The following is a 12,500-nucleotide window of genomic DNA, read 5'->3' as shown; positions in this document are numbered from 1 at the left end:
GGCAGTAATCGAAGATCTCCCTTCAAAATATAATGCATGAGTGACTTTTCATGCTGTTTAAAACCCATTTATACCATTCAGCACTGTATTTAACTCTACAGATGAGTGAGAACATCTTAACCAATGCACTGCTGCACCCGCATGCCATCATGGAGGCTGACTTTTGAAGCTAGCACTAACACAAGTTGGATGGTCCATTTTCACTGTAGCACAGGATGTGCAATGCTCTATTATTGTCAAAAAGAATGGACTTCTACAACTTCTGCCGACTTCTGTAAGCAAAGGACAGTTTCCCATGTCTTCTGGGTCTATTTCAAGTGAGCTCAGGTGATTAGGAGAATGTTACACCCCTGTATCATTTGCACACATTAAGCATTCTTAATATGGTCAATTTTCAATAGCTCTAGCACTCCATGAATTAGAGTGAGACTACAGCCAATATAGTTGAATTAAGGAATTTAACTGATTCATGTTTGTGTCATCAGCCCTTTAAGCATTCTTAATATGGTCAATTTTCAATAGCTCTAATTCCTGGAGTGCTAGAGTGAGACTACAGCCAATATATATTTCATGATGTCATGAACCTAAACAATGATTTTAATAACAAAAATATGTCTTATATAAACTCAATCGTGGTAAATCAAAGGGAATTCAAAAATGTATGTAATAACTATGGTAATTATTCCCTTTGCATCTTTAATTCTGAGTGACTCAGCCTCTCTGTGATGATCTTATACCTGGACACCTATATTGTCCGTCAGTACGATTCATTTTGAAATGTTCTTCTTTGTTGTTTTATCTTATTTGGATGTTTACTAAATTTCACTGATCTTCACTGAACTTATTTGAGACGTGTTGCATTTATCAAATTAGAAATGAGTGCATATGTCCTCCAAAACAATATTTTTTTCTCGGTTTTAACACTTAATATGTTGTCTTTTCACTATTCTCCATCTAATGAATAGATTGAATGTTTTGAAAATGATAGCATTTTGATTTTATTCACTGTTTACCAAACGTCCCAACTTCACCGGAGTTGGGGTTTGTAGTTAAGATAATGAGGTCTCTAGGCTCTTCTATTAGATGATTTACCACTATACCACAAGTTTAAGTTAACCTGGTTTACTACTAAGTGAGCTTGTTGGAATAGACCCAGTCGGCAACTCTGGGCCCGCCCATGAAATTGCTTGTTTTCCCCCACATTGCCTAATCAATATGTCTAATGACGGGCAGTGATTGGCACCGCACGACCACGGGTGGAGCATTCAGAGGGGAAAACAATGCCGTTTAATGGGCGGGCCAGAGGAGCCGACTTGGTGAATGCTCCGTCTCTCTCTCCGCTCGCTACTCACTCGTTTGCAGAGCTGCGTGTCCATCATGAAGTTGTGGACGTGCTTCTCCGCCTTGGTGAGCTCCAGCTTCCTGGCAACCACGGCAACCACCAGCGCTGTGCAGCCCGCACCCTGTGGAGGGGGAGGGGGGAATGTGGGTCACACTTTACTTGATTGGCATCATATGTACAGTATGACATAACAGTGTCATAACAGTGTCATAATGCAGTCATGGATGTGTTATAAACATTGTTATAAGCATTTTATGTCTGTTGTCATTACGTGACATTTGGTCATGGCAAAAATTGCACAAAAAAAGTCAACTTTTCATGACCAAAAAATATTTATGACATTGACATCGTGTTTATGACTCGTTCATGATGTTTTGAGGTCATCACTCTGTTATAACACTGTCAAGTCATGCGAATGACACTGGCGTCAAGTTAAGTGCTACCGTTTTGTGCCTAGTCCATATTGTAGCCTATATATTGCAGACTTGCTGATCCTTGCCCTCCTGTTTAGATGCTGGACCACATATCGTTACTGCATTTCTACATGCGTAATGACAAAGAAGTTACATTTTAATCTTTCTAATGAGATGACACAGCAGATTTGGCTTTTTAGCAGGAGTGACAACACCACAGCCCTGCTCAACCTCCACTCCCGCCGCTCCCTCCCTCATTCGCTCTCTCTCTCCATCTCTCCTTCTCTCTCTCCCTTTATTTCCCTCTAACCCCTCTCTCTCGCCCTCTCCCCCTCCATCTCTCCCTCTCTCTCCCTCCCCCCCTCATTCGTTCTCCAGCTCCCTCTCTCCTTCTCTCTCTCTCTTTATTTCCCTCTCTCTCGCCCTCACTCCCTCTCTCATTCTCCCCCTCCCTCTCTCCCTCTCTCCCTCCCTCTCTCTCTTCATCTATCCATCCCTCTCTCTCTCCCTCCCTCCCTCTCTCTCTCTATCTATCCATCCCTCTCTCTCTCTCTCCCTCCCTCTCTCTCTTCATCTCTCCATCCCTCTCTCCCTCTCTCTCTCTCTCCCTCCCTCTCTCTCTTCATCTCTCCCTCCCTCTCTCCATCTCTCCGCCCCTTGGCGTCGGTGCCAAGTCCCCTTCTGATTCCAAACGGTAATGAGTGCTGGAACACAAAGGGCCTGATGCCGGAACACTCACACTTCTTTTTTTTAATCTGTGGTGTTTTTGTTGCGGTTGTTTTTTTTTGGTTTTTTTGTCTTTTGTTTGCTTTATTGTTTTATGGAAAATGGGGTGTCGGATGGAAAGAAAGAAAAACAAAACCCTCTACACTTTGCACTTAAATCAGGGGACACATTATGTGTAATTGTGTCTGAGGATTACAAATTACAGCAAAAAGTCAGTCTGCACCCATTGACCCAGGCATCAGTACAGACAAGTCATCAGACGAGTACATTGGGCAGACTGTTTAATCACTCTAAGAAACGATTAGCGAAAATGTTCTTCACACTAGGACCAAGTGAGGCCACCATTGAACCAGTGGTGTAGTCTACGACGTGATACCAAAGTATATGCAATATAGTTCAAGTTCAAAAAGTTTATTACCATGTCGATATAGTCAATATTCATTTTTCTTGGCATATCCCCAACATCAAAAACATGCAATTGACAAGCACACAACAGCAAGGTACATACCGTAAATATAAATTTGGATAGACATAACAATAGACAGAAAGGGTCCCAGCAGTCATTGGACAGCTGTTAAATTACAGATAACCCTGTACAATATACTCAATACAATATACAATATACTGTACCCTACTGTACAGATAACCCTGTACAATATACTCACTTGAGTCGGTCTGTGATTTGAGTATGCCCACCTAAACGTGTGATCCTAACACAGGACTTTAGCATTTTACTGTTGGACATGACTGTTCAGACGTCCTATCATCTATGTGTGAATTCTTGCCATTCAAATATTTTCATATAATACTTTTTAAACCTATATAAAAAGCATTTTGCAATGCAATGCTAAGTACGAAAATGTACATTTCCCAAAATGTTCCAAAATGGATATACTGTTTGGCAACAAAGCTCTTCAAGTAGACAACATCTAAAGCATACTGCTACCCCGGGGATCAATAAAGTTACTGTACTCTACTATTTCTATACTACATCTAAAGCATACTGCTACCCCGGGGATCAATAAAGTTACTGTACTCTACTATTTCTATACTACATCTAAAGCATACTGCTACCCCGGGGATCAATAAAGTTACTGTACTCTACTATTTCTATACTACATCTAAAGCATACTGCTACCCCGGGGATCAATAAAGTTACTGTACTCTACTATTTCTATACTACATCTAAAGCATACTGCTACCCCGGGGATCAATAAAGTTACTGTACTCTACTATTTCTATACTACATCTAAAGCATACTGCTACCCCGGGGATCAATAAAGTTACTGTACTCTACTATTTCTATACTACATCTAAAGCATACTGCTACCCCGGGGATCAATAAAGTTACTGTACTCTACTATTTCTATACTACATCTAAAGCATACTGCTACCCCGGGGATCAATAAAGTTACTGTACTCTACTATTTCTATACTACATCTAAAGCATACTGCTACCCCGGGGATCAATAAAGTTACTGTACTCTACTATTTCTATACTACATCTAAAGCATACTGCTACCCCGGGGATCAATAAAGTTACTGTACTCTACTATTTCTATACTACATCTAAAGCATACTGCTACCCCGGGGATCAATAAAATTACTGTACTCTACTATTTCTATACTACATCTAAAGCATACTGCTACCCCGGGGATCAATAAAGTTACTCTACTCTACTATTTCTATACTACATCTAAAGCATACTGCTACCCCGGGGATCAATAAAGTTACTGTACTCTACTATTTCTATACTACATCTAAAGCATACTGCTACCCCGGGGATCAATAAAGTTACTGTACTCTACTATTTCTATACTACATCTAAAGCATACTGCTACCCCGGGGATCAATAAAGTTACTGTACTCTACTATTTCTATACTACATCTAAAGCATACTGCTACCCCGGGGATCAATAAAGTTACTCTACTCTACTATTTCTATACTACTACTACTACTACTACTGTCTATTTCTTAAAAATAGGTTAAAAGTACAGGGCTTGTGTGTTACAAAGTAGACTACATCTAAAGCATACTGCTACCCCGGGGATCAATAAAGTTACTGTACTCTACTATTTCTATACTACTACTACTACTACTACTACTGTCTATTTCTTAAAGGGACACTGTGCAGGAAATGGTCAAAAAAGGTACAGCAACTATGCTGCTCATTGAAACTGGGCTGCCTATTGGCAAATTTGATCTTTACATGAAAGTTTACTAAGTAATTAACAAATATTTTCTAGTATGGTCCAAGTAGAGTCCTTTTTGCAGCTAAAAATGGCTATTTTTGGAAATTCAAAATGATTTGGGAATTCAAAAAGATCCCCCTTCTCATGTATGAAGTGCAAATTTTCCAGTAATAATGAATACTTAGAATTTGATGGTGGTGGTAAGTATTCATGAAAAAGGTAACATTAGTGAATGGGCAGCATGAATTCTGGAAATAAACAACTAAAAATCTCACACAGTGTCCCTTTGAAAATAGGTTAAAAGTACAGGGCTTGTGTGTTACAAAGTAGACTACTGTACATCACTGCATCAAACCACCAGACTATTCCAAACGGTTCCAAACAGAGGGCTTCAACAATGGCCACGTGGAAATAGCCACCTTATCCTGTCATGACCGATAATAGCAGCCATTCTCTAAACCGGCGGTTCCCAAACTTTTTCTTCAGGGACCCATATTTTTACCATTGTAAGCTTTGGTGACCCAATCGCGCAAGCGCCCGCACGAGAGGAAGTAACATGATACTCTGTTTCCTTTGAAAACTCATTAGTTATCATTTTACTCCTCAATTTGTCTTCAGTCAAATATAGAATAACTGTTTAATGTATCACATTTTGTTGCTTCTATGCGTATATTAGTTTAAATGCTTTGTCATTTATTCAACATGGGCTATATATGGTACTAAAATTAAACCCCTTAAAATCAAGAGGGCTTCTCAACCCACTGTGGATCTTTGGCGACCCATAGGTTGGGTCCCGACCCATAGGTTGGAAACCACTGCTCTAAACAGTAAACTGGAGCTGTCAAAATTTAATTAGCCGGGGGAACAAAAGGTGATTCGATTTCAAACGATGCTAGATTCCACAGCCTGATAGTGCACTGTGACTGTGACGGACTACGGATAATATTATTCGTAGTCACGCGCTGTCGGTTGCAAAATAAATCTAGCATCGCTTGAAATTCAACCACCTTTTTGACTACATACAGTATAATGCTACGCTACGGTATTCATTCTTGTTATTTGAGCCTTCAGCGGCACATGATGTCCATTGCCACCTGCAGGGCCGAATTAAGATGGACTAGGGCCCCTAGGCTAGAGATTGCTGTGGGCCCCCCCGGAAGGCAAATTTCGCAACAAATTGCATAGACAGAGTCATGATTACATAGACTGAGTCATGATTACGAGCTAAGAATTATGGATAACATGTCTACACACCACTGTACTCAACATGACAGATGAATATTGCACCGTCACAATTCTATAATGTTTAACTTTAGGCTAATCAGGGGTCACCTGGCAGGTTGAGGCCCCTAGGCTGCAGCCATATCTAGCAGTTGGGGGCCCCTAGGCTGCTGCCAAATCTAGCCTGTGGTGGAGCCCCCTGGCAGGTGGGGGTCCCTAGGCTGCAACCATATCTAGCTTGTGGTGGGGGCCCTAGGCTGCAGCCATATCTAGCAGGTGGGGGCCCTAGGCTGCAGCCATATCTAGCAGGTGGGGGCCCTAGGCTGCAGCCATATCTAGCAGGTGGGGGTCCCTAGGCTGCAGCCGAATCTAGCCTGTGTGTTAATCCCGCCCTGACTGTCACCTGGTTGTAATGGTTTACAGTGGACAAGAGCTGTGGTTCCCAAGCTTTGACTGCCTGCGACCCCCCACCACACACACACACACACACACACACACACACACACACACACACACACACACACACACACACACACACACACACACACACACACACACACACACACACACACACACACACACACACACACACACACACACACACACACCCTCCCATATTTGAAACGCCAATGACCATTGTTATTGCTACATTTTAATTTGTCTTTTTCGCTGTGCCATGAGTACCCCCTAACTCATGTTCTATATTGCGTTCTCCCAGTGTTACTATGCTCAATGCATTTGCTAAAATTACATTTTTCCAAGTGCCCCAGTACTGCAGTGTGCTCGCATACCCCTAGGGGTACACGTACCCCTGGATGGGAAACACTGGGCTAGAGGGGTTTTGAGTGGGCCTAATTACTTCACCTGGCCTGCCATATGGTCATATGGTCGCGACCCCTAAATTATTTAGCCCCTTAGTCAGCAAGTGTGCTGTGGTGTGTTTTACACAAAGGATTACTCTCGTAAGCTGATCTAAATGCACACGCTGACAGAAAATAGATTGGTACTGTAGCAGCGAGCGCACGTGAATATGTGTGTGTGGACAAGGTGTTTGTGTGTGTGTATGTGTGTGTGTGTGTGTGTGTGTGTGTGTGTGTGTGTGTGTGCGTGCGTGCGTGCATGCGTGCGTGCGTGCGTGCGTGCGTGCGTGCGTGCGTGCGTGCGTGTGTGTGTGTGTGTGCGTGTGTGTGTGTGTGTGTGACGCCTCACCATGATGCCGGTGAGCAGGCAGACTCCTTTCCCGCAGTAGGTGTGGGGCACCATGTCCCCGTAGCCAATGGACAGGAAGGTGATGGAGATCAGCCACATGGCACCCAGGAAGTTGCTCGTCACCTCCTGCCTGTCATGATACCTACACAGCAGGTACAACGCCGTAAAAGAAAACACACACACACACACACACACACACACACACACACACACACACACACACACACACACACACACACACACACACACACACACACACACACACACACAGTAATAAATGTGAAGCAGGTACATCTCAATACATTATCACTGATGGGCAGGTAAAATGCTGTTAAGAAAATACACACACATACTGTACTGTAGTAAGCGTGATATGAAGCAGGGCCCTGTTTCTCGAAACCATTGTTGCTAACCAGTCAGGAGCTTAGTAGGTTGAAAATGGGAAATTGCATTGCAACCAACTTACTTAGCAACGGCACTGTTGAGAAACGCACTCCTGGTTCATTTCAATACATCATCAGTGATGGGCAACCTCGAGTCATTAGTTTTACAATGCAGTGCCACATGTCTCCAATTTACCTGCTTTTACCTGTCCAATCACCCAGGTGGTTGACATATCACCTGGTTGACACATCACCTGGTTGACACATCACCTGGTTGACTTATCACCTGGTTGACGTATCACCTGGTTGACGTATCACCTGGTTGACTTGGACAGGCAAAACCAGGTCATTTGGAGTACTGCATGTGGTACTGGATTGTAAGGTAACACTTTACTTGATGCAGGCGTTATACGCATGACATAGTGGTGTCATAACATTGTCATAATGTGTCATTATGTTAATGTCATAAACATCATATGACTTTGTCTTTAAGTGAAATTCGATTATGACCAAGACAGGCCTAACAATGTCAACTTTTCATGGCCATAAGACATTTATGACATTGGCATTACCTTTATGACTCGTTCATGACACTATTATGACACTGTTATGTCATACGTATGACGCCGGCGTCAAGTAAAGTGTAAGCGATTGTAACGAATGAATCCAGGTTGCCCCTTATTGTAAATCATGCATCCCATATCTTGTTCCATATTCAATATTTTTTAGTGCTAATTTAATACTTATAGAGTTGAAGTTAATATTATTCTAATAATTCTAATTTGTCTGACTCTGTAAGTGTTGAATTTCAGTATAACACTGAACAGCTTACTGTGTGAACTGAGTGTTTTCCATATATCACATACTGTATTGCAAATGCAATGCTGGAAAACACACCAGGCATGATTTTTTTTTTTAAGTAGCACTTTGAAATGAGAGTAAACAGCTGTGATTTGTAAATGCGGTTTGCGTTTAAAGGCAGGGGTGCTCTAGAGTGTGGACCATACATAGTGACCACTATAGTATGTACTGTAGAGGTGGACCATAAGGCAGATACATAAACAACCAGTCGTTCCACGGAGACATGAAAACGAGAAAACTAGAAATCATTACCGCACTGGCTGCACTGGCCAATGCAAAAATCCCATTAGGCAAAATTACATTACTAACAGAGAGCTGGAGCAGGAGGAGGCTCTGAGAGAGAGAGAGAGAGAGAGAGAGAGAGAGAGAGAAGGAGAGAGAGAGAGAGAGAGAGAGAGAGAGAGAGAGAGAGAGGGAGAGAGAGAGAGAGATAACGAGAGAGAGAGAGAGAGAGAGAGAGGGAGAGAGAGAGAGAGGGAGAGAGAGACCGACAAGGAGGGGGGCGGGGGGTGTCATTGAAAACAGGATTTTAAAGTCACATGTGAAAATTATAATTTGACCGTTATGTAGAAGCATACAGTACAGTTGCTATGATACACCAATTTGTATTGCATTTTAGCTACTGTAAGTGAAGATCGAATGGTAAGGCTATGTAGGAATACTTTGTTATATAACAAGTACAAGCTCGAGTTACAATTATCCGTAGCATTGTTCACATTATCTGCTCAACTAAACTAAAAGACCAGAGGATGTTTCCAACCACTTCCTTCTTCTTCCACTTCCTACTATTTCATTTTTATGACTTGCGTCTGTTTAGCTTGCCAAATTAAAAAACTGTTGTTGAATAACATCTTGAGTACCCTCATTGGGGAATATGCCAAAATCAATACAACTGCATTTACTTCATTAAATTAAGTAATGCATCTGCATACAGTAGGGGGGAAGCAGCTAGTGTACACTACATTGATGCACCAAAAACTGATATTGGGATTGTTGAAGTAATTAGTCCTGTCCTGTCCAATGTCTAAATGTCTTAAATGTACTGTCTGGTGGAAATCAGGAAATGTAAATGTGTTCATTTTTTTGTCGTACTCCGCATCAGGCCATAGGCAGATAACACCATGCATTGTGTGCCTCATCTGCTGAGAAAAAAAACCCATCTCCACAGGGACAATAAAGTTTCTAACTAACTAACTAACTTTAAACTAACTAAATGCATACACATTCAGAGTACATTTACGTCCATTGAAGGGTTCCAGGAAGATAAAGTAACACAGGAGACTTCACTAATTGGCTCTCCAACTGAATCTCACTGCCTCCACACACACAGAAATGAAAGTACACACAGAGTACAGTATCATACCCTCCCTCCAGCTATAAACTGTTCATTTCAGTTATTCATATGTAAAAACAATACAGGATATAGCCTTTATACTCAGCTAGGCGATGACCAGCAGTTGTAATTAATTACTCAATAACTTGTGTAAAGTTGTAGTATTAGTACAGTATAGTACTATGGAAGTTAAGTCTTTTCAATGACTGGTACAGTGTTCCACTGGCGAAAAGATGCGCATTATGAGACTACGCCTATCCTATTGTGCCTCAGGCAGGGTGTCTAGGTTTGACAAAGTGAAACTTTTTAATACTTATCAATGCCATTTAAAAAAAAGAGTAAGACCAACTCGCAAGATCATATACGTGAAAGTTATGCAAAAACAAATCAACAGCGTGTGCGTGTCTAAGGACAATGGGGGCTCATAAAGTCCAAAATCTATGCAAGCAATACTGTCAGGTTTATTACATGTGGCTCAACAACACGTGGATGACAGAATGATTCATCCCTAACATCCCTAAGATCCACGAATTTCAGACATTTGGCTTGAAACTGTAAGACAAAATAAGACTTTTCAAGGCCTTATTTGAGAAAAACAAAATTTACAATTCAATACCTTCTAAAGACCTGTGGCCACCCTGCTTAGGTATACTATCTTTAAAAAGTATGTGCGTAGTTCAACATCGACTAAAATGTACTGCCCCGTCTCGGCAAGCAATTGCACTCACTTACAGGTACATCCATTTCTCTTCCTGCAAGCAGTTCTGCACGGTATGTGACTGTGTCAGACAACATTTATACATAAATTCAACAGAGATACTCAGCGGTTTAGGGGCATCCATAAAGATGCAATGTGCATTAATGCACTATACAGTATTAAAGAAAGTTAGTGCACTTCCAGGTTCTGTAGATAAATAATGTAACAGTAAACGGAGTAGTAACAGATTCTGGCAAAAAATGTCTGTCGAGACATTTTGGCCCGAGTAGGAAGGTCGGCGCACTAAAACTCAACGATGTGCGGAGTAGTGTTATTGCTCATTTATTAATGACACACTATCAGGGCTGAGCTGTGGGAGGAACAGGGGCCGGGCACTTTTGGCTTAAAGGGGCCTCTCGTAATTAGCGGCACAGAACTAACTCACCAGTGGGCTCTGCATCCTCATTTATTTTACAGTTCTGAAAATAGGGGCCCACGAGGGTGCTGGGCCCACTGGGAAATGCCCACTATGCCAGATGGCCAGGTCAGTGCAGCCTACTACTACGAGATGCATGCATCTGTCTAGCTTTAGGCACTGCTGCGTGCTTAGTGTCTAGTCTGTGGAAGCCAAGATGGGGATTCTCTCTCTCTCTCTCTCTCTGAGAGAGAGAGAGAGAGAGAGAGAGAGAGAGAGAGAGAGAGCAGACCGACAGGCAGACAGGCAGACAGACAATTCGACTATCACATAAAAAAACGTATCTAAATTTAGGGGCCTGATGTCTAAACATGATCTGGAGAAGCTAATACATGCCTTTATTTCTAGTAAAGTTGATTACTGTAACAGTCTTTTTACTGGCCTCCCCAATAAAACCATTAAACAGCTTCAACTTGTACAAAACGCAGCTGCAAGGGTTCTTACAAAGACAAGGAAGTTCGACCACATTACTCCAATTTTAAGATCGCTGCATTGGCTCCCAGTAAGCTACAGAATTGATTTTAAGGCTATGCTACTTGTGTTTAAATCACTAAATGGAATGGGACCCACATATCTACTGGATATGTTTCAGCTGTATGCACCAACTAGGTCACTAAGGTCAACGGAGAAGAATTTGCTGGTGATTCCAAAAGTCAAAACAAAGTGTGGAGAGGCAGCCTTTAGCTTCTATGCTTCAAAGCTTTGGAACCAGCTTCCAGATGACATAAAAAATGCACCCACTATTGATAGCTTTAAATCTAGACTCAAGACAAAGCTGTTCTCAGATGCTTTCCCCTAGCTTAAATTACTTATTCTTATTATTTTTATTTTTTATTTAATTTGTTTCATTTTATTTTATTTTATTATTATTTTTACCTTATGTTTTATCTTAATGTTTTTAAATGCTTTTTGACTCTAATTCATTTCCTTCTTTCTTCCCTGTTTCCTTTCATTTACATTTGTTAACTTTGTGAAGCACATTGAGTTGCACCTGTGTATGAAATGCGCTATATAAATAAACTTGCCTTGCCTTGCCTTGCCTTGCCTTGCCTTGCCTAGTGTGCAATCCGACTAGTGTAAACATACTACACACCTACACTGTCTCCATCACCGTCCATCTTTTGGAAAAACAAATTGCACTTCTCATACTGTACTGAATAGTCACGTAAGTAACCACCTACCTACTCCCACATACAGTAAGCCAGCACCCCCCTCGATTCAAATAGTCTAGCATAAGAGGAGCAAAACCCTGGGAAAGTCATTACAAAAATCTGTAACATGTCATATCTAAATAGTTTACCAACGAATTACAATCGAAAAGCCAATCAAGTACAGAGAGCCAAGCCAGAGCAAAATTACATGGCCTGCTTTCTGAAGTTAGGGACTGTTCGTTATTTATTTTTGGGGTCGCCGGAAGATGTCCACCTTTGATCGTCAAATTTTGCATGACCCTCCCCTAACGAGCTTCAAAACTTTGATGACCCTCCCCGCGACGCCGTCAAAAAAATGCATGACCCTCCCCTATGGAGAAGTAGTAAATAGCCCTATTCTACCTTATTTTTTATTTTTTTGACAAACGTTGATTGACCAACGCTGCTGCTAGCTTACTGGATGTTATTGTAGGCGCCCTCTTGAAAACTATAGTA

At 41.6% G+C, this 12,500-nt stretch overlaps 1 protein-coding gene across 1 annotated transcript in view; it reads right to left on the bottom strand.

Moving 5' to 3' along the window:
* The window catches only part of LOC134450521 (small conductance calcium-activated potassium channel protein 2-like), a 130,907-nt gene that overhangs the window by 16,470 nt on the left and 101,937 nt on the right, over nt 1-12,500 (bottom strand). Inside the window, exons 5-6 of the mRNA XM_063200360.1 lie at nt 7,106-7,247; nt 1,353-1,463 (exon numbers count right to left, since the gene is read on the bottom strand). Of these exons, the coding sequence (XP_063056430.1) occupies nt 1,353-1,463; nt 7,106-7,247 (253 nt within the window). The remainder of the gene's footprint in view (nt 1-1,352; nt 1,464-7,105; nt 7,248-12,500) is intronic.

Source organism: Engraulis encrasicolus, chromosome 6, assembly GCF_034702125.1.
Source record: "Engraulis encrasicolus isolate BLACKSEA-1 chromosome 6, IST_EnEncr_1.0, whole genome shotgun sequence".
Classification (NCBI taxonomy): Eukaryota; Metazoa; Chordata; class Actinopteri; order Clupeiformes; family Engraulidae; genus Engraulis; species Engraulis encrasicolus.
The sequence above is the reverse complement of the archived record's forward strand: the minus strand, read 5'-3'. Positions and strand labels throughout refer to the sequence as shown.